Consider the following 23,141-nt stretch of genomic DNA (forward strand, 5'->3'; position numbering starts at 1 on the left):
CCTTAATGTGATCAGAGATGGGAAGCCAGGATGCTTTCCACCCGGGAGTGCTCCACAAGCACTGCTGGCATCAGCAAGAGCAGTCATCTGAAGCCACCTCTCCAGACCCAGAGCCAGCAGGCAAAGGCAGGGGCCGGGAAGGAGCTCTGTATGCAGTCTGTTGTATGCAGTCTGCTGTGACTTCCGGGCCCCCAGAGCCTCGGTATGTAGTGTCACTTCTAAGTAGTGAGGACAAATGAAGTGCCCGTAAGCCCGAGAACTCACCTGGAGAAGCAGCCTCCAGCTTCCTCATTGCAAACCCATCCTTCAGCTTCTCAAAAGTCCCTTGAAAGTCATCTCTGCTTACAACCCTCCACTTAGGAGTTCTCTCTTGCTTTAATACCTACCCATTAAAATTTTCCAGGATGATAAAAGTCCCAGTCATTTATTTTTCTTTTGTGGGGTAGTAAGGGGGGGAAAAAAGCCCAATGCCTGAGTCTACTTGAAATCATTTTGAATTTTAATCATAGCAAATGTGTTTTAACAGTAGTCATAAAATGAACATTAGCACATATACAAAGGACAAGACACCAGTTTGGCATACAAAAATACCATATATTAAAATCAGTTCATTGAAAAAACTCAGACTGGCTAAGACACCATCTATAACAGAGAGAGCAGGCAGGGATGCTTGCAGACATTCAGATGAATAAACAGCAGCTTGAGATCCCATTATGAAGTCAGTATTTGGCAACACTTGGACAAGAATTTCTACACTGCCCTGCAGCTCATTTATCTGTAGGGCAATCTGGCCCTTTAAAAGAAAAGCTCCCCAAATAAATAGTCTCCGTGATTATAAATGAAACATGTCAGGAACTGAAGCTTACAGCCTTGGAGCAGCACTGACCTCACCATTTGACTGCACTTATCCTAGACCAGGAAGCCCATGTGTGGAGCTTTAACAGTGGAAGGAAGCAAGAGGGTAGTTATGTGTGTCTTCTGTTGGGAGTTTGTGGCCAATTTCCCAAGCTGAAAGCAATTTCCACACCATAACCATCAAATGAGGACACACAAACAAGTGGTGAAATACAGGCTTGTAGTAAACGGCAGCAGCCAGGATACAACCATATTATTCTTCAGCTTATTTTCCCCACAGTAGTACTCAAGTCACAGTAGACTCATTGCATTATGAGTTTTCCACAGCAAAGAGGGTACCAGGGTTCACTTGGTATGACCAACTCTATGTCCAACTCCACAGCAGGCCCTGGAATTTTCTACAGCCTTGATAACCCAAGAGCATCAGAGAGGATGCCAGGAAAGATAAGAACTCCTTGGGAACTCCCCCCTCAGCCAAGAGCTTTCCCTTTGTGTCTTCAACTTGAGCATCCTGAACTGAATTGGGTGGTCCATGATGGAATGGGCAGGCTTGATGAAGTCAGCCCAGATCACATGTCACTGGCTTCAACTGGCTTCTCCCATGGCTGACATACAGTGCCGGGTCTTCTTTTGAAGCCATAATCTCATCACAAATTTCCCTCTTTTAAAAATAGTTTCTCCTTTTCCAGACATATTGTCCTATCTGCTCAGAGCCCAGGAATTTGTCTCTACTTTTCCCTCAGGTGGGGCTCCTTGGCAGTGGGTTGGTTTCGAGCCCAGTTAGCCAGCCGAGTATGAGACATCCACCCCAGCCTTCTCTCCCTGTGCAGAGACCACAGGGATATGCACCTGTCCCCTGAAGGACATATTTGGCACATCTGTTTCTTTCTCTTTCTGCTCCACATTTCCTTGCCACCCACACGTCCAACCACACTGGATTATCAAAAAGTAAATGTCTAATTAAAGACCGGCCAGTCCCATTGGAAAGCTCCTGTTAGAATAACGCAGTAACTCATTGGGCAGGAAGATTACAGGAGACTGCCCTGTGGGCTACAGCCCTCCATCTAGTGATGCATTCAGAACAGTGATCCGGAAAAACGGAAAGATACAGGCTATGATTCTGTATCTCAAACCCCACTGTTGAGAATCTCAGGCAGTCCCTCAGTATTTTTGTTCTAATGACTGATTGTACCTAAAACCATAATATGAATAGTATTAAAAAAAACTTTTCTTACATTAAAATCCAGATAATGAAATAAGCATTTTTCAAGCACCACTACAGCATGAGATCCACACATGTGGATAACCCAGGCAGTGAATAGGGAAAAAGCAAAAAAAAACATTGACCAGAGCAAGCAAGGTAAGGAAGTGTGCAGAGAAACTGAGTCACATTGGAGGAGTTTGAGGATAGTGGTTTACAATCTTGACACATAACAGGGACCAAAAAAGAAAAAAAAGAAAAGCTATTCAGAAGTCAGAAATTAAATATACCATCTGCTCAGTGCCTCAGCAATCACTGGCTTTCCAATGGTGTTGTATAGGATTACTGACTTCTTTACATATGGAGATGGTGTGTATAGGATTACCCAGTTCTTTACATATGGAGATGGTGTTGTATAGGATTACCCACCTCTTTACATATGGAGATGGTGTTGTATAGGATTACCCACCTCTTTACATATGGAGATGAGTCTTAAGAGTTTAAGATATTCCCCAAGGTAGTTGGTTTGACACAGTATATGGAGATCATAGCAGCTGCTTAAAAATTAACATATAAATTCCACATTTTGTGATCCATGAATGAAGAAAAATAGTGTTGATAAACTTTTCTACTTTAATTTATCTCCAATTATAGCTAAAGTGTGTGTGTGTGTGTGTGTGTGTGTGTGTGTGTGTGTGTGTGTAGTATAGTGAAGTAAGTCAATTGTGTCAGAAAAAAATGGCTTGAATTTCCACTTATTTTTCAAGAGTTTCAGGTTGAAAAAGATCCAACAACTATCTCCTTCAAATAGACACCATGAGTAAATTATCTTGAGCGTCTCCCTGTTGCCTAGAGTTTATGTCTGGGTGAGGATCATCTTGCAGGTGATGTTTTACTGAGTATGGTGGAAATGTCAAAAAGCAACTTTTCCATCTAGGTCACCGGTGAGAGTTGGTCAACTTCTAGTGTGGTTATAAAATACTGCCTGGTCCATAGCATCATTCTTCTAGGAAAGAGGAGCTGCAGTCATGTGGGTATAACCCATAGCATATGAATAACCTTTGCCCTCCTAACTAAAAGACTTAAGAAAATAACATTTGGCCAACGTATAGATACAAGTTAAAGACAAGCCCCAAGGAGTAGTCTTCCCTACTGAACGCTGCAGAACTGGAAACCCAGCCCATTTCTGCTCCATTAAAGCAAATACGCTTGGTTGCTGTTACATCGAGAGCAATGGAGAGGCAGGCTAAGCAATTTTGACACAGCACAGACTTTCAAATGAAGGAACAGGAGCACTTTAAATCCAAATCTAAGCATGAATAAATGCCAGACTATCAGCAATAGTCTGGTCTTTATATAAATAAATGAATCTCAAGCTGAATTGTCTGCTTCCTTTACTCACTGAAAAGCAATTCTACAGAGTAGTTGCAGTAACCTTCCATTTTCTAAATTCTGCTGGTCCATGGTTTGCTTTTTTTCTAACTATGAAAAATGTAAAAGTGCCTTTGTGCAAAGTTTCAAACCTTTTAATGATAACTAAATTTAAAAAGAGAGACACTAAAACAATGTCACATCTCACTCTAAAAATAGTGCCTCTGTTTTAGCTTGGCATCCAGAAAATTACACCCACATATGTCCACACCAAATACAATGACAAGCTGGCTGACTTCAAGGGCAAACACAAACACTCTGTACACCAGGAAGCAGCATGCTCTTGGATTTCTCACCTCACTGATACAGTGATGAAGTCAGGAAAGAGATCAGAAGTGAACGGGGATTTCATCAGACTCTTATTTATTTGATTTTCTGTAACATTGACTCTTTTTGGCCACAAGACCCTAAACACAGTGTCACAGCACAGGTCATGCACAGCTTGCAAGTCAAAATTTTACAGCTACTATCTAGCTATGAGCTTTGGACAACAGACTCACATGCAGCTAATGGCCCCAGAAATGGGGCTTAATAAAGCTCTCTCTAAATGTTACTGTTCATACCTTTGTCCAAAGTATCTAAATAATAACCCCAAAGGACAATGGATGAGATTTTGTTATCACCTCCCACCCCCAAGCTCATAAACTTCTTAAAGCCTAGAAAGAAATCTCCTTTGGGAAACTGTTACTAGCCTGCAAACTCTCTTGGCCTTGATGCTACTTTGTGAGCCTCTTGATGTCATTATGACCAATGTGGTAGCCACAAGCCACATGGGAATGTTTAACTTTAAATTACTTTAAATTAAATACCATTTAAATGCCACTTCTGCAGTCGTCCCCACTTAATTGCCCAACAACCATGTGACTAGTAGCCATTCGACTGGACAGCACAGATTACAGAACAGTTTCCACTTATCCAACAGCACTGACCTAGAAAATTCCAAGAACTGTACCAACACACAGCTGACACTCCACCAGACCCACTCTGGGAGTCATGCAGGGGGTGAGATTGAATTATATGTCTAAAGAAAATACCTTAAATTGAAACTCAGAGCCAGTTTGCCCACGTCATCACAGTTTATGTCCCAGGGCATTATACAAAAATTTTCTAGAGACAACATAAGAGGCGGCACACTTGGCTCCACTTAGCATAGTAAGCATTCTCTTGCTTATGTCAAGATCATTAATAAAGAGGAAATTCATGCTTCTTATAAGTTACTATTTACACAACACTCATTGTCCTTGACATATGGGGAAAAGGGTCCTGGACAATGTTTCGCAGGTCTACATATTCAAATCATACAGTTTGGAAGAGTTTCTTTCAATAGCTATGTTCATCCCTAAATCAACCCTTCTTTTCTTCCCAGAGAGGACCCTACCTAAAAAGAAATTAAAGCAAGAGCTGACATAGCAAAGTACTCATAGCCTGTAAAGAATCGTAGCCTGACAGAGAAGGTGGCATGCAAGGGAGGGGTAACAGGGCACAGCAGTACACAGGTCTCATCCTCTAGCCACAGAGTTACCAGCTGTACACTCCGCTCCACTCCCACCCCCTCCTCCACCATGAGCTCATCGACAAGATGAAGCACTAGCGGCTCCTTTCAGCTGTAACTTCTGTGCTTGCCACTGATGTGTGACTCTCAGCCCTGGTTGCTTGTGTCACATGGGTAGATAGGTTTTTAGCATTGCAGGTAAATTACAGAAGAAGCTGAAACATTGAGTGTATAGAAATTGGCAGGTCTAGGTCTCTCTCTCTCTCTCTCTCTCTCTCTCTCTCTCTCTCTCTCTCTCTCTCTCTCCTCTCTCTGACACACATACACACATCCTAACAAGCACATATGCAAACTATAGGCAGAGTCTAGTTCAACAGTGTTGAGTAATGTTTCCTAGATCAAGCACACACACAGAAACTCTGACTGGAGCTCTGACTGTCAGGTTGTAAGGTCAAGGATCTACCAGGGAGCAACTGATTTGGCTTAATTGCAGCTCTAGCATGAACTGTTGTTAAGTAACAGGTCTGTGACATTTTTACTATACAACTTTGCAATAAAAAACACAGGACACCATATTAACACATACATTAGTATCTATAAATAGCCTCCTAAACAGCTAGAACCCTATCACACATTGCACTATAGGATCAGTCGTTTTTTCTACTGTGTAGAAAGGTATGTAGATAGCTCTCACAAATTAATTTAAATGTGGCCTGTCTTAAAATTGTTAGGGTAAAGTCCATTGGAAACGTACCATCCTTAATGCAACATTTCTGTCTATGTATGTTTTCCCCTCCAAGTGAGATAGAAATTAGGTCAGACAGACATGCATTATAGCAGCCTGGGAGTTTGAGAAATTGATACTAACCCAACAGTATATTATGTTACATAATAGAGGATAGTATTCAGATAATATGATACCTAAATTATTAATACCAAATAAATCCTAGATTATTTGTTGTATAATGCCCAATAGCTTACAAGATAAAATGGTATTTTAACCTAATTTCTAGTTTGAGCCCTCAAATACAGTTTTTTTTTTCTAAAGGTCTTACAAATTTGAAAGATTTAAAAAACTAGAGCTCATAATTTGATGTTGAATTTTCATGCCAATTGTTAGCTTTGTATTCTAGCTATTATTCTTTGGGGTTTTTTCCCACAGCAATGCCATCACTTTAGTACACATCTGTTGTACTGCATGAAGAGGAAGGCTAGCATGCCAATGCGCTGCCTCCATCTTACAGGACTGCTGCTGTCTTTGCTTCTTAGAGCCCGCCAGTCACTGCTTATCTTTCCATTGCTTTTCTCATCCTTCCTACCATTTCAGGGTTTCAAAAGAACAGCAAAGAGTGGATTCCTTGACAATATCACAAAAGGAGTTCCAAGAGGACTATCGAGCTCGCAGCTATTTCTGAATGCACACACAGCCAGGGACAGGGACTGATCCCTTCAGCCTAACTAAACTTTCTTCATGAATTCACATTTCAAAACAGTTGAGCACTCAGGAGAAACTGGTCCACTTACACAGGGAACAGCAGTTTTTCTTTGCCATGCTACTTTTGTCAGTAGAAACATTTTGAAACATAAAACATTTTCTTGCAGATTCCAACAAGATGAAATTGCAATTCTAAACAGGTTAACTCTTACAGGAACATCTTGAAAAAACGATCAAGGACTGTCTGTGAAAATGCCCATCTAGGTGTGCCGTCAGTAAGCAACATTTGTGAATTTCACACAAAAATCTCCAAACTTGGGGGCAATGACGAGTTCTCCTGACATTTCCCACCTGTGTCTTACTGACACAGGATCTCACATAGCGGAGCAGCCAGTGGGTATTGCAGGAGATGTGGGGGACTCTCGAAGGGGAAGATCCAGGCACTGACGAGGAGGCCAGTGTTTCAGACATGAGGCTTGCGCATGCCTGCAAAGTCTTCCTCCCAGGATTCTTCAGGAAAAACTCAAACATCTGAGGTAAATCAGTTTACACACACAAAATACACACACAGATTCACAATATTTACATTTTAAATTCTTATTTCGTGGGATGGCTTGAGAAATATTGGCATATAGGTTTCCTGGGGAATTAGGCATTTCCCATTGTTTCCCAGTCCATCACTCACCTACTGGGCTTCCAGCTTAACACATAGGAAGCTCTAATCACAAATGAGGAGGGATGAAGGAACATGACAATACACATGACGCTGGAGACACCTGTTCAAATATCTTCTTCCAACAACCAAAAGGTCTGTTTTATTTTGACTTGGGTGCCATTCAAAATGTGTAAAAAGGCCATGAAGACCAGGCTGCAGACACACACACACACACACACACACACACACACACACACACACACACACACCAGCTCTGTGTCTTCACTAGTTTTTTTTTCTTTTAACATGGATTTGAGGTTTAATTCTACTTGCGCGCACAGCATCTGTTTTAACCTACAATCTACCGTATTGAGAGAGCTCATTGCACCCACATGTACAGTTTCATGTCTAAGTAGAAAAGCCTAACTTGGGAAAACGATTTTGGAAAACCATGAATTACAGCCCATCGAATACACAACTATGAGGAAGCATGCACACATCTTCACGGCTGTCACCATCTCCAAACAGTTCTCCTGGGAGCTTGCTGAGACCTCACCCTCTGCTCTTGTCTTCAGGTGAATCAAGTGGCCAATCGGAGGCCAGCACTTGCACCAAATGGTCATTGTCACCCCCATCACAGGGATCCCATCGCCAACACCTGCTTACCCCCTAAGTTGGCACCCACAAAAGGCATCCCTGTGACAGGCTTCAACCACAGGATATCACAGTGAAGCGCTTGGAGATGCAGGACATGTTGTGTAGCACGATGCCCAAGAGGAAGACCAAAACACAGGCCACCAAGATGACAGTGCACACGCCAGACCACGTGGAACTCTTCACCACACCCCGTCTGTCAGGCTCCTCCTCCACGGCCTCTTGGGGAGCTCCACCCTGCAGGGGCTGCTGTTCTGCAGGGATGGTCACCACGGTGAGGGACTTCTGCTGGTTCCCTGGCAGCAGACGGCAGCCCATGTCTCCTGGCAGGAGAGTGCGCTCCTTAGAGATGGGCAGGGGCAGCATGTAGCACCCATTGCTAGGAAGTTTGATAAAGACTGGGGTGTGCTCGGAAGTGTGCGGTATGGCGATGACTGCCAGGACCTCGGGGTCATCGGGCAGCTGTGATACAGAGAAGCCTGGGGGCAGCTTGGTGATGCCGCGGCACCAGGGGCACCTTACGTCCTTCTGGCCGGTCCTCATCTGCTGGAGGCACACCGAACAGCAGGTGTGCTTGCAATCCAGCAACTTGGGCCTTCGTCGCGGGCTGTAATAATTAAAACAGATCTGACATTCCAGCAGGGAATCCTGGGAGAGTGTCTCCATCGTGGACCAAGAGCCAAAGGGCAGGGCCAACAGGAAGGTCAAAGAGCTGGTTCTCAAAGGTCACCACTCTGAGTCAGTCTTCTCAAGGTGGCTAGGGAATCAGCGGGCTCACAGGCATCGATCGTTCATACATGTGATAATTTCTGAGGGAGAAAAACAATGCAAATGAAACTAATTAATCCATTAAAAGAAATTGCAATGCGAGTTAGTTAAAACATATCATAGCTCAAAAGTATTGACCCTGGGTTAAACTTAAGAAAATGCCTCACTGCTGAGACTGTAAGCTTTTTGTAATGCCCAGTGGAAAATCAGCGTCTTGCCGTTATTTACCTCACTGTGAGAATTCACAGCCAGATACAGGGAACTTTATAGACCAGGTGCTTTGTGTAAGCATAGTTTACTTGTTTTATGCCCATTTCTTTTTTTAATTATATCTTTACATTTTGTTATTTTACATTATCCCATAGTGTTCCCACAAATGTGTGGGATACAATATGATGTTTCAATACATGCTCACAGTGTGTGATGATCAAATTAGGGTAATTAACATATCCTATTACCTCGACATTTACTGTTGATTTTTCTTTTCTTTTCTTTTTTTTTTTTTTGTCATTGTCTGTGTGCTATTTATATGTACATACACATGTAAGGTCAAGGCTAATGTCAGGAGCTTTCCTTAGCTTCTGTCCAAACTAATCATTGAGGCAGGGTCTCTCAGCTGAACACACAGCTTGCCCATCAGCCAGCCTAGCTAGCTTGCTTACCCAGGGGTTCCCTGTCTCTCTCCTGAGAGCCGGGTTTACAGGAAGCCACCACACCCACCAGGCATTCACCTGGGTGCTAGGGATCCAAACTCTGGTCCTCATGCTTGCCTGGCAAGTAATTCATCTGCCAGCATCATTTCCTTTATCCTAGCTTATGTGGACTCACAAAGGAAGGGTTTCATTGTGACAGACTCAGACAGGCAGACAAATGTGCTCCTTTCTCGGAGGTGATTGAAATAGCCCCACAGGCAGAAGCGCTCGAATCCCATCTTTTTATCTCTTCCTCCAAACACCTTCAGTGAGATAATTCTTATCAATCAGCTTTACAAGAGACCAAAAGAACAAAAGGACAAGCACACAACAAAAGGAGAGCAGCGGACGGCCCTGGAAGTACTGCAGGCACGAGGCCAGCCCCACGGAGAAATCACTGCTCCGGTCTTCCAGTTCCATGATTTAGGCTCGCCTGACGGAAAGCTTATGCCTTATGAGACTTTTGGCAGTGGTGGGGAATGAACCCACGACTTCACATGTGTTAGGAATGTGTTCTACCCTGAAGTTATACCACCCAGCTCCTAAAAGCAAATTCCCTTAACTCAGTGATCACAATTGTTAGTGAAGACCTAACAGGAAGACTGTGTGTGTGTGTGTATACACACACACACACACACACACACACACACACACATTTGACTATATATAGTTGGGGAGAGGGTACATGCACCTCCCTGGTGTCACGCAGAGAGTAGATACTTACTCAAATTGAAATGAGGTTTGAGGGCCCCCTTTGCCCTTTGGGTTTGCAGCAAAGGCTGCCCAGGTCTGTTTCCTGCCTAAAGCATCTATATTCTTCTTCTTTGTATGAGTCACAATTCTGGAAAGAACTATTTGCCATGAACTTTCTATATTTCTAATTTAATTTCCTTTGTAAAATTTAAAAAAATATCCTCTTGGATACACACATGGTTAAAATAAAAATTTTAAATTCTCGAAGAAGCAACACAATTTGAAGAACAAAAGTATATTACGTACTAAAGAGATGGCTTTGGGGGGAAGGCGCTTGCCAGCCTGGCAACCTCGCTTCAGATCCCCAAGCCCATGAAACTCTCAGAAGCGGGAACTGGCACTCCAAACTGTAGTGAAATGGTAAGCATAGTCGGAACCGGGCAGCTCACTGGCCAGCTAGTGCAGAGCACACAGCAAAATAACAGAAACTCGAGAGACCTCGTCTCAAACAAGATGGGAGGAGACCCATGAAAGACGGCTGCCATAGACATGCAATACAAAAATTACATTAATCGCTGACAAAATTAAATCATTAAAAGAGAAACATACTTCTGTGTGTTAAAAGCACCTACTTCAATATTTTATCAAAACTAAAATTAATAATACATCATTCAGAAAGTCCATTTCAGAATTAACTATATCTCTAATAACTAATCTAAGTGGTCAGTCATGTACAAGGTAGATATGTGTCTAGCATATGGCATATGCACATATATGTGTGTGTACATGCATTCATGTGTGCTCACATGCAGGTGGAAGTCACAGGACAACCTCAAGTGTCAATCTTCAGTCTCCTCCCCCTTTTTGTTGTGAGACAGTATCTCTTATTGGCCTGGAATTTCCCCAACAGTCGAGACTAAGCTGGCCAGCCAGCCTCCTGTCCTGGAGCGTCTGGGGGCCCTCTGCCCTTCACCTCCCATTGTTCATTGCTGGGATTACAAGTGCCTGCCACTCTGCCCAGCTTTTTAGAACAGTCTTTGTAGTTAAGACTTAGGGTCTGCCTACCGAGAGTCCCAAATTAGAGCTGGGAGCTCCAACTACTTATGCTTTGTTACACTGCTTCAAAAAGGCTGGAGGAGTCGGGGATGTCTAATAAAAAAATCTGAACTATAGAAACGAATCTGGCATGCAGAGCAAGAGGCTAGACGGTCTGTTTTCAGGTTAGGAAAGCAGTGAGCGAAGGAAACAGAGTAGCCATTATCTGGTTATTCTTCCACCTCCCACCTTAGGTGGAGGGTTGTATCTATACTAGAGAGACTTAGAGGTGTCTTCTCAAAGAATTTTACAGCTGTTGCTCTTCTTATTCCTGGTTTTGACAAAGACACCTTTGAAAGAAAGCAGCAGTGACTCAGCACTAGAATGCTTCCCAGCAAGTACTGGGCCCTGCATTCAGTGCCTAGGACCATCCACAGATGAGTGAAGGGCTGGGGAAATAGCACAGTAACGAGGGAAGCCCCACGGTATCCCCTGTATGGCAAAGATTAAATACAAAGTCACTTCTCAGGAAGCCTGTGCTCTAGTACTCTTCCCCAGGCCAGGACAGCAGATCCCACGGGAAGGAAGACAGCACCAGCTATGGACTGAGCACTTCGGCCAGCATCAAGTGCCAGGCGTGGGCTCTAGAGCAGGCAATGGAAAAACACTAAAAAGCTTGAGAGTAAGACTGATCATCTGGGTCAGGTTGGAAAGGTCCACGAGCAGACTATCATGTTAGACAGAGAGGAGCTGTGGCCTGGACGGACAAGGTGAGGTAGAAAGTGTGAAGAAGTCTTATGAATGTTGACATAAAAACTGCAGCTCTCATCTTAAAGGGAATAAGAGGGAGTTTATTCTGGAGCTATTTTGAGTGACTGTGGCCCGGGAACAAAGATTTAGGTTACCCCAAATTCCATGTTTCAATGTGGAAACAGTTTCTTAGGTTTACAGAACAAAGAAAGTCATAAATGGAGGCAAGTTTAAAATACATTGGTAGGTACATCAGAGAGACCGGTACAGCAGACCACTAGTTCGTCCCAACCCAAAAGCTAAGAATGTCATCAGATAGCGTTGTAAGCCAATAGCAAAGCTTCCCCCATCTTGCTGTAACGACCTCTCTATCGTTAGATAGTTAGAGGATGTTAGTTCTGGCAGAGGAGGGAAAGGAATTTACTTCAGGGCTAAAGCTAACCTAAGACAAGGCAATCAGCCTCTGGATGGCCTGCAGATGACCACCCTCTCCACATCACTGGAGTCCTCATCAGTCAATCAGCTTTTACAGACAGGGCTTCTTTTTAGGAGATCTCATTCACATAGAGTGAGGCAATTACTGCAATGAAGAGGTCACAAGTGTGAAGACGTCAAAACAAAGCCTTAATAGGAACACAGTGTCACTGAGACAAGTAGAGATGACATGCAACAAGTTTGTTTAGGACATACTCCACTGAAAGTTCCAGGAAGGTACTTAAACCACACAGGAAAAGTCAGTGCTAGGCAGAAGAGACTGAACAATCAGGAACGTGAGCCGCGGGCTCAAGAAAGTTATGTAGAAATTAGAAAGAAGAAAGTAGGTGTATTGCTGCCATGGAAAATCCAGAACAGAGAAGTGCAGAGTCCTGAAGAGCTAGCCACTCCTTTGTGGGTAGTCTTCCCTTTGCCCTATGTAAGGTTACTTACCCTTCCTATGGCTCACTGTCTAAAGAGAAGCCACACCTAAATTATTACGGTGCTAACTGCTGAATAACCTTTCTGTAAATTTATAAAACCCGTAACATGGTGAGTTTCAAATTACATCAGAGCAGGACACTGTCCTTATTCTCTAATCTACTCCTCAACTGATACAAAGTGTGTCAACTGCTGTGAAGTTGACTTTGCAAAACAGTCATGTTTGCTTAAGGAACTACAGGAACAAGTCCCCGGGTCAGACTGACAGAAGCACAAACAGAAGAGGGAGACGCATGCCCTTAACAAGGAAGACCGTGGGCTCTTCTCGCCTTCCTGCAGCTTGTCTTGCTTTTTTTTCTCCTCTCTAAAAAAACCCTTCCAGCACCCAGCTAGCTATGATGAAGCTTTGAAGACACAGCCTTCCCATCTTCTCAGGATGCCTGACAATAAAACTGACTCCCTTCCTTCCCAAACCTTTGTCTACTGAGCTTGTGATTGGTGAGCAGCTAGATGCAGATCCAGGGACACTCCTTCTAATGTTGTACTCAGAAATAATTAATGTATTTTTCGTAAAGAAAGCAAAACAAAAACTCCCCGAGGTATACTGATGAATCACACTCTTAGACGCTCTTAGTGTAAAACTCACTGACAGAAATCAAACCATAGCATGACCCATTGATGTGAATGTCCATACAGGGAAGGACTGACTACTTTGAGCTATGGTAGCAGAAAAAAATCACAGAAAAGTATTAAAATGACAGAATCCTGAAGTTTTATGAGAGATCTTTCCTTAACAACTATACCCAAGAAAACACCCTTGCTGTAAATACATCTGGAGACAAATGTTTCATGGCACCAAGATCAAAGTTGTCAATCTACTAATTAATCTTCTTTCCATATTATTTAGCTCATGTACTAAGTAATAGCATGAGGAACAGTTTAATAAGTGCAAAAAAGGTAGACTTGTGCTCTCTCTCTCTCTCTCTCTCTCTCTCTCTCTCTCTCTCTCTCTCTCTCTCTCTCTCTCAGATAGAATCTTCTCTATCTCTTAGCACAAGGGAACATCATTTAACTTCTCTGATCCTGTGACCTCATTAGCCAAGCAGAGATGGTGGCATGTTGGCTGAAGGTCAAGTGAGTTCACCTCTCTGCTCAGAGCATAGCAGTATGTGATTTGCCCAGGGAAAATGCCCAGGGCCACTTTCGTGGTTATCAGAACACTGCCATTTTGAACAGCATGTTACAGAGAACGCAAGCATTCCTCCTGGCTTTGCTCCAAGCTTGCAGCACCATCATTTTTCAATAAAGCCAACATGCAATTTGATTCATGAATTTATGCTCAGAGAAATGTTCACTTAATTTGTGTTAAGTTCCCTTAAAATTAGATTATAATACTCAATTTCCAGCTCCATCCAAGTAAGTTCCACAGAGGCAGAGTGGGGAACACAGTTCTTATTTTTGATGCTATAACCCTGAAAGCCTTTTTGACAGTGGCGTCTCTAATTTATACGCTGCTTTCTTTCTATACTCAGCCAGTCTGTATGACATTACAGTTTGTTTTCTGGAGCATAATTAGTAATGAAGGTGATTAGTTAGGTAGAAAGAAGAAAATTTATGAGGCTGTGGCCTGAAGCTAATGATGAATCACTCTTTTCTTCTTTCATCATGAACTCAAAAGAAGTAAATCCACATCCAAGGGAGGAAACAAGAGCTCTGTCCACTCAGGCTGGAGACGTTCAAAGTTCTTGTCAAGTGTGTTATACAAACATGTACACTGGCAATTGCCTTGGGAATCTGTGTTTGGCATTGCCTTCCTTGAGAGCAAGATGGGATACTCAAATAAAATACTCATTAAATTTTAAAAGGAGTGAGTACTTTGGTCGAATGCACAAGAACAAGTATAGGCTGAAATATATTGGACCAATTTTTAAAAATGTCACTGCAATTTATTTTTTTCAAAGAACCTAAAGTAAAGATCAAAGAGAAAAACAGGGCACACAATAAGGAGCAGTGGCCAGGCAAGATGTTTCCAGAACACTATAGCATACAAGACAGAACTTACTTTCAAGCACGTTTTCATAAAACAGTACCTAGTTACACATACAGTATCTTTTATGCACTATGCAGATTAATATCTGCATGGGGTATGAATTACTATAGCTTTAGAGAACCTTTGGTATCAGGGATCTGGAACCATTTTTATAAAATAAGATTTCTTTTGGGAACTATGTGATTTGTACATCTTTATAAAATAAATTTAGTGGGAAGTGAAATAGCAAAGGTCTGCAAAACTGAACTTTTATAATTCTAATAACCACATGAACCAATGCAAAAACAGACAGCGATGAACTAAACAGCCCAGGCTGGCTTACTCCATTCAGTTAGGCATTGCCATGCATTCCTCAGCCGCAGGCTGATCAGGAAGACTTTGTGGAACCATGGGTGATACTGGTCGCATCAACCAGATCTGTACCTAACCACAGTTGATGTTCTACACAAGGACCTAAATTTAATGGTAGCATTGGAAGAAACAGCAAAGATTAAACCCCACACTACATCGCTTTTCTTTTTTCTACTGAAACAGCTTATATCTCTGAAGTAGGCCAGCGACCTGATGCTTGAGGGAGATATTTGAAATGAGATTAGGTAAAATAATTATCATTCCATTTTATCTAGTGCTTTAGCTGGCCAGACTGCTTACTTATACTGTATCATAGCCAATGTCTCAATTAGTGTCCAGAATGGAAATGGCCTGGTAATGTCCTTGACTTCTAGTTTTCTTGCAGCAGGGAGCCATCCTTCCAGGACAAGGGACCCTTCGTAATCAACAGTCTACTTGGTCCAACTACAGTCAATGCTTTAATGGAGTGAGGCAGTGGGTAGTGGATTTTAACAAAGTTCAATTGAGGATTCCACTGGCATAAGTTCCAATCTTTGTACAATTTCCCTCATGGAGCATTCTGAGTTTCTGTACTTGATGAAGCCCAGAGTCAAGAGAGTAAAACCATTCTTTAAGAGTCTTGGATAATGGAAATGGGGAAGGAGATGCTGACAGTGATGGTGATTAACCGGGTAGCAGAGGCAGGGAGGGCGGGGCAGAATTTCAGTGGTTGAACAGGACAAAGAGTAACAGAGCAACTATGATGCTTACCTCCTGCAGGGACCTTCCTCTAGCCAAGCTCCACTTCCTGAAGCTCACTCACCTCACAGTCACTGGCCTGGCCACAGCCTAGTTGCCCTATATGCCTGTAAATGGCATGGAGCTAAGAACATGCTGTGCCCAGGGGCCCTGAAATAGTACATGACAATCCTCTCACTGAGAAACCTAACCTACCAACCAGCCATGGCTGCCAGAGGTGGTTTGATTCAACCTGATATGTGTTCTGTAAAAGTCAAGTTAGCAAGAGAAAAATACATTGGACCTAGCCACAGTTTGTTACTGCATATTACAAAGTGACTACGATCTAGACATTTAGCCACTAAAGCCAAATTCAACACAAGTCATGATGATCACTGGTTTTGTTTGACTCTCTACCCAACAATCAATATCATTTGGAACAGGAGATACGGATTTTAGATATAATTCTACTCTTAAAAATGACAAGTTATCTTAGGAAATTTGACTCTGGACTAGATGGTGCCTTAAAGAACCTTTAGTTAAAGCACTGTATGGCATGCTGCTGGGTTTCCAACAGTATGGCAGCCCTCCAGACTGCTTATTCACTCGATGTCTTTTATACCCAGCAATGATGCAAGAAGATGATGTTGGTGACCTTGAAAGAATGCATATTTATGTGGGATGAGCAGTGGCATCTAAGCTATTTATGGCAGCCTACATTAGACGTTGTTATGCTTTCAACCTGGGATGCCCCAGGAGCTCACATAATACAGTGTTGTTCCCCAGCTGGTGACACGAGCTTGCTGGACTGTGGAGTCTTTCGGAGGTGGGCTTGGTTCTCAGAAGATCACTGGGGCAGGCTTTTCAGAGTTACGGCCCAGCCTCTAGCTCAAGCCTCAGTCTGCTATCTGGTCTGCTATGAGGAGCTGGTGCAGCACGGATACCACCTGAACTCCACCATACCCCACCTGTAAGCATGGACTGAGATCTCGTGATCAGGAGCCAAAGCAAACCTTGCTCCTTGAAGTCACTTCTGTCGGGTACTGTGGCCGCAGCCATTGGAGAGTAACTCTTTTGTGCCCATTCAAAGAATGTATCCAGCTAGGGTTGATGCTCATGCAGAAACAATGCAATGTTTCCAGAAACGATGGTAACCTTTTAATATTTGACTAGTGCCTGGATCAAGGAAGACATTCCTGTCACCCCAACTTGTAACCCAGGTGATTCAAACCATCCTTAAAAAGAAGAGACTGCATGGCCATGAGGCTCCTACAGGAGACCACAGTTACATGTGGCATTCACCTATCACCCTGCTCAGTAATTCACCCATTACCCATCACTCTGAACTGTCTTTATTTGTTCCCTATCCCAGTAACAGCCCAGGAAAAGTTGCTGATGGCTATTAAAGACTGTCAGGGGAGCCCAGGCTTCCCAGAGCAAAGGAATGATAAAAGATGCTGGCTCCTGAACAAATGAAAAACAGTCAACTCGATCAAGTAACTGATGAGTCTAGCAAACTGGTGAAGTCACCCAGATGGAGAACAAAGAGGCTGAGCCTTACCAAGTGTTTGCATACCCGTAGAGCAAGGCAGTCCACACAAGTAAACAGATGTTCACGGAGAACCATGATAAGCATCTTTTAAGGCACTAGGGACACCATGGCAAAGAAGCGTCCCTGCCTGTTTGTAGCCTGGATGTCCATCCTTAAGGGAAGAGCCATGCCCAGAGAAGCACAGGGCAGGGGAAGAGCACTCGGAGTACTGAAAGGAGACTTTTCTCCATTGTCATGAACGTGTAACTAACCACACAACGGGCCAGCCAGGACCACTGAGGAATGCTCGCTGGCCATTGGAGACAGGAAGAAGACTGGACCTTAAGGGGCTGCTGTGAAGAGCCAGGCAAGTTGGAGGGAGGACACTAGGACTTTCTGTATTTGATGGAGCGTTATCCTGGGAAGCAAGGCAGGCTCTGAGCCCACAAACCACGCAGATGTAAGACTCTAAGGCAGTATCAAGTCAGGGATTGAAGATGCCCCAAGGCCAAGTCTGACTCACTGCTGGAGATTAAGGGTGCGATGATTTGACAGACAGGAGCCATGCATGAGCTGATGGGTCCAAAGGCAAGCTCAAGCTCCCAGAAACCAAAGGCCTCTCTAGTGAAGGACTTTGAGAGTCCCTACTCTTCATGTGTAGACCACCCAGGACTTTAAAGACCCCCAAATTCCTATACAAATATAAACTTTTTGTGATGCTGGGATTCAAATCCAGGGCCTTTTGCATGCTAGACTGCCACTGAGCTGCATATCTCCCTTCACCTATACTTGTATAAAGTGAACACCCCCCATCCTGACTTTGCTGTGTTGACACTGGCAGGGGTCTCACTCTGTAGTGCAGGATGACCTTGAGCTCTCTATTGCCCTACCTCTGTCTCTTGAGTTCTGGCATTACAGGAAGTACACCACCAGACCCTGACACTCCTAGTTGTTTTTACCTAACCTTAAATTCCAAGGGAAAAAATTGAAAGCCTAAGTCTTTTAGTGCTGTCTCAATACATCAGAAAATAATGGCTTTGTTGTGGCATCCTTGTTACTAAGTTCTGTTCTCAGCAGGTTCCAGCATCTGTAATGCATTGTCAGTAACAGTGTATTTCAACAATGGCAAGATGTGAAAGCAATCATGGATAAGAACCAGAGAGCTATGCTCTGTAGTGACTGCCACAGAACCTCAAGTCAGGTACAACATTCTCTCAAGCTGAGTGTGCCTGGGGGTCAACATCAAAATGAGGCTTTCTTGGAATACCCCTCATCTGACTAAAAGTAAAAACAAAACTTCTGAGAAATCCTGCCACGAATTCCCATTTGAGAGCAGGTCCAGTCCCAGGATAGAGGTGAAGGGTAAATAATTATAAATGCCTTCTGCTGAGCTCAGGACCCAGCCACCACTGCCACACTCTCCTGCCCCATTCATGTTTTTAGAACCCCTTCATCTTTCCTAAGAGCCCTTCCTTTTCTTCCCATCATTCCCCAGTGCCCTTCCCCACTAACCAGGCATACAATCCCTCATCCTAGCTAAGTCCTCCAGCTGCTCGCTCATCACTTAGCACAAGTTGCATGTCTAAACAAATATTTTTCTCTTGTAATCTGCCTTTTGTCGGTTTAGTTCAGAGGCCCCTGACACTGCTCTTAAGACAGGACAGGAAAAGTTTTCCCCTCCCCCAACAGCTCCAATAAAACTGCACCTACAGAAAAGGGCACTGAGGAACTGAGTCCTGTCGGTATCCCTACCAGTCTACCCCCATTCTTTACATTCAGCCTGTGACTCCAGAGACACCTGTCCCCGGCCAGCTTAACAGGTGACCTCTGGGGCAGGTACAGAATGCAAAGTACTTCTGTGGTGGTTTTGCATTCCATTTTGAAAATAAGAAGGCTCGGGATACAACATGACTGTTTTACAGTTACAACCCTGAAAAATGATTCCAGCGGGAAATCTTGAGAGTAGAGCAACGAACATTCACAATGGCAGTCGCCGGCCTGACCACTGACTGTTAGGGATCGACACCAATGTGTAGAGGAGAGGGAGGTGAGGAGGGCACTGGCTCACAGGATTACCACTGCTGAGAAGTAAGTCTGCTGACAGGCCACCTGCAGGCTGAGGACCGTGGGATGCCTGATTGCCACCCAGTCCAAGTCCTAAGGTCAGAAAGGTAAGGAAACTGATGGTGAAATTCGTGGTTCTATTGCAAAGGTCTGAGGACTGAGAGCTGCTGGAGTCATCCCCACGGTTGAAGGCTAGAGAGCATGCGTCAGCTTTTCCATGGCGGTGGACAAGTGTACTTTAGTTCTAAGGGATCGGGGAAGTGAAGGAGAATAACTCACCTTCTATATCCATTCTCTCTGCACTACTGGCTGACTGGATTCCTGGCCATACTCGGAGATAGTCTTGCCCACCTAACTCATCCCATAGTTCTCTTTCATCCTCTGACACCCATACTGCTTTGGGAGTGACAGTGAGGAGTCAGGGTCTTACTACACAGCCTAAGATGGACTTGAATGTGTAATCATCAGCCTGCTTTAACTTCCTGAAGGCTGGACATTGGTGTAAGTGATGAGTTACCACACCTGGTTACCCAGCACTCCACTTTACCAAAGGTCTAGGTGTCTTGTGGCCCAGGCATACTGACACCTATAGTTACCCATCATACCCAATACTAAGAAACACCTTAAGTGAAAACAAGTCCAGACTACTGAACAATGTGGGCAGGGATAGGGAACTCACGATAACTGCACATCAAAGGAAGTTCCTTATTTAATGGAACTTCACAAAGACATAATGATAAATTGCTCTTAATATGGACACAAATACTAAATTCATTTGCATGGTTGTGGCAGCCATAGGCAGCTGAGTGGATATAGACACAGCCTCGTTAGTCAACTCCACACAGTAGTGTGGTAGGGTGGAGTACCACACCATCATCCTGTTCCCTTTCTATAGCTGTCTCGTGTTAGTCTTGTCTTTCTGGAAACCCCTCACTGATGCAGGAGGATAGTGTGCAAATGGTCAAACACATCAAGCATTCTTGGATGGACGGTTCATGACAAATAGAGGCTCACTGGGGATAGAGGGAGAAGCAGGTAGGGAAAGCTGCGAGTTACGAAACAAACCTTGTTTGTGAAGAAGAGCCTCTTACACACACACACACACACACACACACACACACACACACACACACACACGTTTAAACTCCTTTAAACTAACAACTCAAGGAACATTCAATGCCAAAGCTGACAAGAATGGACGGTATAAGCCTGGTGGTGCTCAGACCCCTCTTTGAATGAGCTGATTTGAAAGCCGTTCGGCGCGCTCTTTTCTTGAGCAGAGAGTGTTGCCGCAGTCTCCCTGCCTACCCTCAGCACTCATGACTCAAACTGGACTTGCAAAGACTCCCCAGAGGCATCGGCACTAACGCTGAGCCCCTCGAGGATGGAGCCGCCAGTTTGCTCATTACTTCAGCTCTCTCTTCCTTCGAGCGGCAGTAACTCAATGAGGGCTGATTTTCCACTGAGGCAAAGAAAGAAAGGAAGGGGAAAAAAAATCCCAACCCTGAAAGTAGACAGCGAACACTGGTGCAAAGCAATGCCATCCATCATCAACTTGGCTTTTCTAACCTAACAAGAAGTTCAAAGCACTTTTGTTTCCTTAGATGTATTTTAAAATCCAAGCTTGAAACGAAGTTAATCAACAATAAGACACACACATCTAAAGTGTGTGGTCGATGGGTTCTGACAAATGCTTCCGCCTGTAACCACTACACCTCCTGAGATATGTCCACCACCTGCAAGTTTCCTCCTGCCACATCAGGCTCACTCATCCACCCGCCTTCACCCTCATCTCCTGCAGGGCTCTCTTGCCTCCTAGCCCATAAGCACTGGCTTAAGAGAAAATGACAGTATCCTGACTAAGTATTTGCTTGTTTATGATATATCCCCCTATGTAGCCCAAACTGGCTTATAACTCAAGATCCCCCTGCCTGCATATCCACCCTGAGTATACATTTATTTTATATTTAATTTGTGTTTATGCGTCTCTGTGTATAGGTATGTGTATATACTTATTTTATATTTATTTTGTGTTAATGCGTCTCTGTGTATAGGTATGTGTGTACATTTATTTTATATTTATTTTGTGTTAATGTGTCTCTGTGTATAGGTATGTGTATACACTTATTTTATATTTATTTTGTGTTAATGCATCTCTGTGTATAGGTATGTATGTACATTTATTTTATATTTATTTTGTGTTAATATGTCTCTGTGTATAGGTATGTGTATACACTTATTTTATATTTATTTTGTGTTAATATGTCTCTGTGTATAGGTATGTGTATACACTTATTTTATATTTATTTTGTGTTAATGTGTCTCTGTGTATAGGTATGTGTGTACATTTATTTTATATTTATTTTGTGTTAATGTATCTCTGTGTATGGGTATGTGTGTACACTTATTTTATATTTATTTTGTGTTAATGTGTCTCTGTGTATAGGTATGTGTGTATACTTATTTTATATTTATTTTGTGTTAATGTGTCTCTGTGTATAGGTATGTGTGTATACTTATTTTATATTTATTTTGTGTTAATGTGTCTCTGTGTATAGGTATGTGTGTATACTTATTTTATATTTATTTTGTGTTAATGTGTTTCTGTGTATGGGTATGTGTGTACACTTATTTTATATTTATTTTGTGTTAATGTGTCTCTGTGTATAGGTATGTATGTATACTTATTTTATATTTATTTTGTGTTAATGTGTCTCTGTGTATAGGTATGTATATACACTTATTTTATATTTATTGTGTGTTAATGTGTCTCTGTGTATAGGTATGTGTGTACATTTATTTTATATTTATTTTGTGTTAATGTGTGTCTGTGTATAGGTATGTGTGTATATTTATTTTATATTTATTTTGTGTTAATGTGTCTCTGTGTATGGGTATGTGTGTACATTTATTTTATATTTATTTTGTGTTAATGTGTCTCTGTGTATGGGTATGTGTGTACATTTATTTTATATTTATTTTGTGTTAATGTGTCTCTGTGTATAGGTATGTGTGTACATTTATTTTATATTTATTTTGTGTTAATGCGTCTCTGTGTATAGGTATGTCTGTGTCACAGATTGAATGTGGAGGTCAGAGGACAACTTGGGGGAGTTGGTTTCTCCTACCATATAGGTCCCGAGGATCAAACTCCGGTCACCAGGCTTGGCAGCAAGTGCCTTTACCTACTTGAGGCATCTTGCCAGTTCCTGTGTGTATTTGTAGATGGCCCAGCACCATGTTTGTGGATATAAAGTTTTGCCCAACTTCACATTCATATCTCATGCAGCAAACCACAGCAAAATACAAATACTACTCTCTCACATTAAACCATAATAGTAGTAACAAATTAATCCAGACATTCTTAAATCGAAGATAATCTTCTAAGACCTGGGGATCCCCCTGCCCATGTGGGGGATGGGCAACAATAGCAGGCAGGGGTGTGGGCAATGATGCCAGGCAGGAGATGCTGCAGTACAGTTACCTGGGTTCCATGGGGAAGTACTCTGGAGAAATGGAATAAAGGCGACTTGGGTCTCTCTGGGGAAACAACGATTTTTCAAGAACACGAACCTTTCCATGTCAAGGATGAGGGGTCAGTTGTGTGTACAGTGGCCACAGCGAGGCAGTCAGTGTGTGGAAAAGAGCAGGGACCAGAGCAGTGCAAGAAAGGTGCAAAGACACACATTGTGCCCCGAGTCTTGAAGCTTCTAACTGGAGCCTTAATTTCTGTGATATTTAGGCAACTACTGGGAAATGGGCTTTACACTATTGCTCTCCTTACATAGAGTGAAGAGTTCATCAAGGAGATTATTAGACAGTCAAGGAACAGGTCGTTTCATAATAAGCCTT

At 43.0% G+C, this 23,141-nt stretch overlaps 1 protein-coding gene across 3 annotated transcripts in view; it reads right to left on the reverse strand.

The window, feature by feature from the left end:
- Positions 1-476: 476 nt before the first annotated feature.
- The window catches only part of Rnf152 (ring finger protein 152), a 77,263-nt gene continuing 54,598 nt past the window's right edge, over positions 477-23,141 (reverse strand). For all 3 annotated transcript variants that reach the window (XM_015987696.3, XM_076547189.1, XM_006994175.4), the window contains one exon: positions 477-8,532. In XM_015987696.3, coding sequence (XP_015843182.1) covers positions 7,778-8,389 — 612 coding nt within the window. In that variant the 5' untranslated portion in view covers positions 8,390-8,532 and the 3' untranslated portion in view covers positions 477-7,777. The remainder of the gene's footprint in view (positions 8,533-23,141) is intronic.

This window comes from Peromyscus maniculatus, chromosome 11 (genome assembly GCF_049852395.1).
Source record: "Peromyscus maniculatus bairdii isolate BWxNUB_F1_BW_parent chromosome 11, HU_Pman_BW_mat_3.1, whole genome shotgun sequence".
NCBI lineage: Eukaryota > Metazoa > Chordata > Mammalia > Rodentia > Cricetidae > Peromyscus > Peromyscus maniculatus.